General features: G+C 40.2%; 1 protein-coding gene across 1 annotated transcript in view; it reads left to right on the top strand.

Moving 5' to 3' along the window:
• LOC107717754 (TBC1 domain family member 13-like) overlaps positions 1-2377 on the top strand; it is a 6787-nt gene that overhangs the window by 2410 nt on the left and 2000 nt on the right. Inside the window, exons 5-8 of the mRNA XM_016524589.1 lie at positions 304-400; positions 526-608; positions 1694-1853; positions 1928-1948. Of these exons, the coding sequence (XP_016380075.1) occupies positions 304-400; positions 526-608; positions 1694-1853; positions 1928-1948 (361 nt within the window). The remainder of the gene's footprint in view (positions 1-303; positions 401-525; positions 609-1693; positions 1854-1927; positions 1949-2377) is intronic.

The raw sequence follows: 2377 nt of genomic DNA, 5'->3' as shown, positions 1-2377 counted from the left end.
TCAATCGCGCACACACACACACACACACACATGCGCGCGCGCGCACACACACACACTCGCACACACTCAAACTCACACACACACACTCAATCACACACACTCACACACTCAATCACACACACACACACACTCACTCACTCACACACTCAATCGCACACACACATGCGCGCGTGCACACACACACACTCAAACTCACACACACACACTCAATCACACACACACTCACACACTCAATCACACACACACTCACACACACACACACACAGGTTGATTATGCTGATGTGCTTGATTGTGATTGGTCAGGGATCTGTACGCTCAGTTTTTGCGAGAGATGATCATCCAGCCGGGAATCGCCAAGGCAAACCTGGGAGTGTCTCGAGACGTGACGCTGGAGGATCACGTGAGTCCATCTGAGAGCATCACAGTCTAAACACTGAAGAACAGCTCAAGAAAAGGGCTTCAAACCGTAGCCTTGATCCTGACGTGTCTGAAGAGGCTCTTGTGATGTTCTTCTCTCGTCTCCAGCCTCTGAATCCGAACCCGGACAGTCAGTGGAACACCTACTTCAAAGACAACGAAGTTCTGCTGCAGATCGATAAAGACGTCAGGTGACTGATGAGACGCGAGATCATTCAGCAAACCAGCGAGGAGCAAATTAACACTTCATAAACCAAGACACTCACTGTTATCCTGATTAAAAAATTGAGTTTTGTTCCTCATTTGCAAGTTTTGAAATATTTAAATTTAAATTTAAATGTAACATTTTCTATGTGAATATCTGTTAAACTGTAATGTATTTCTGTGATGCGCAGCTGTATTTTCAGCATCATTACTCCAGTCTTCAGTGTCACATGGTCTTCAGAAATCATAATAATTCTGATTTGCTGCTCAAGAAACATTTATTATTAATATTATTATGTTGAAAACAGCTGAGTAGATTTTTTTCAGGTTTCTTTGATGAATAGAAAGTTCAGAAGAACAACATTTATCTGAAATAAAAAGCTTTTGTAACATTATAAATGTATTTATCATCACTTTTGATCAATTTAAAGCATCCTTGCTAAATAAAAGTATTAATTTCTATCATTTCTTTCCCAAAAAACAAAACAAAAAAAATGATACTGACTCCAAGCTTTAGTGTATAATGTTACATAAGCTTTTTATTTCAGATAAATGCTGATCTTTGGAACTTTCTATTCATTAAAGAAACCTGAAATAATTTACTCAACTGTTTTCAACATTGATAATAATCAGAAATGTTTCTTGAGCAGCAAATCAGCATATTAGAATGATTTCTGAAGATCATGTGACACTGAAGACTGGAGTAATGATGCTGAAAATACAGCTGCGCATCACAGAAATACATTACAGTTTAACAGATATTCACATAGAAAACAGTTATTTTAAATAGTAAAAATATTTCACAATTTTACTGTTTTTGCTGTATTTTGGATCAAATAAATGCAGGCTTGGTGAGCAGAAGATACTTCTTTAAAAAACATTAAAAATCTTACTGTTCAAAAACTGTAGATCACAGATGATCCAGATTCATGTCTGTTTGATTCATTTGTATTTTTGCATTTTACCTTCTACTTCCACATTAGTATTATTATTATTAACGTTGACTCTGATTAACGTGTGTGTCTCTGTCTGTGTGTGTGTGTGTGTGTGTGTGTGTAATGTCTGCCATCAGACGGCTGTACCCAGACATGGCGTTCTTCCAGCGGCCCACAGACTTCCCCTGCCAGCTCATCCTGGACCCCGAGAACGAGTACGAGACGTTACGGAGACGCGTGGAGCAGACGACTCTCAAAGCCCAGACGGTGAACCGGAACCGCAGCGGCGTCACTAACGTGAGTGTGTGTGTGTGTTTCTGATTCATGCACATACGTGTGCTTTTGATGACCTGTCTGTTTGCTCTGAGCAGTGCTGCGATGGACAGACTCAGGTGAGCGATGTGTGTGTGTGTGTGTGTGTGTGATCAGTCCTGTAGATTTCTCTGACCCTGCTAGTTAAAGGAATAGTTCATCCACAAAGGTCTCTCAGTTCATCCCAGATTAGGATGAGTTTGTTTCTTCATCATGTTTGTAGAAATGTAGCACTGCATCAGTGTCTCAGCAATGGATGCTCTGCAGTGAATGGGTGCCGTCAGAATGAGAGTCCAAACAGCTGATAAAAACATCACAATAATCCACAAGTAATCCACAGCACTCCAGTCCATCAGTTAACATCTGGAGAAGACAAAAGCTGAAACAAATCCAGCATTAAGACGCTTTTAACTAAAATACATAGAGTCCATAATCCATAATAACGCTTCCTCCAGTAAAAAAGTGTTCTGGTCTGAATCAGGAGAGAAATCTGCACAGATCAAGCACAG

Source organism: Sinocyclocheilus rhinocerous, unplaced genomic scaffold, assembly GCF_001515625.1.
Source record: "Sinocyclocheilus rhinocerous isolate Xijiao unplaced genomic scaffold, SAMN03320098_v1.1 scaffold693, whole genome shotgun sequence".
Lineage (NCBI taxonomy): Eukaryota > Metazoa > Chordata > Actinopteri > Cypriniformes > Cyprinidae > Sinocyclocheilus > Sinocyclocheilus rhinocerous.
The sequence above is the reverse complement of the archived record's forward strand: the minus strand, read 5'-3'. Positions and strand labels throughout refer to the sequence as shown.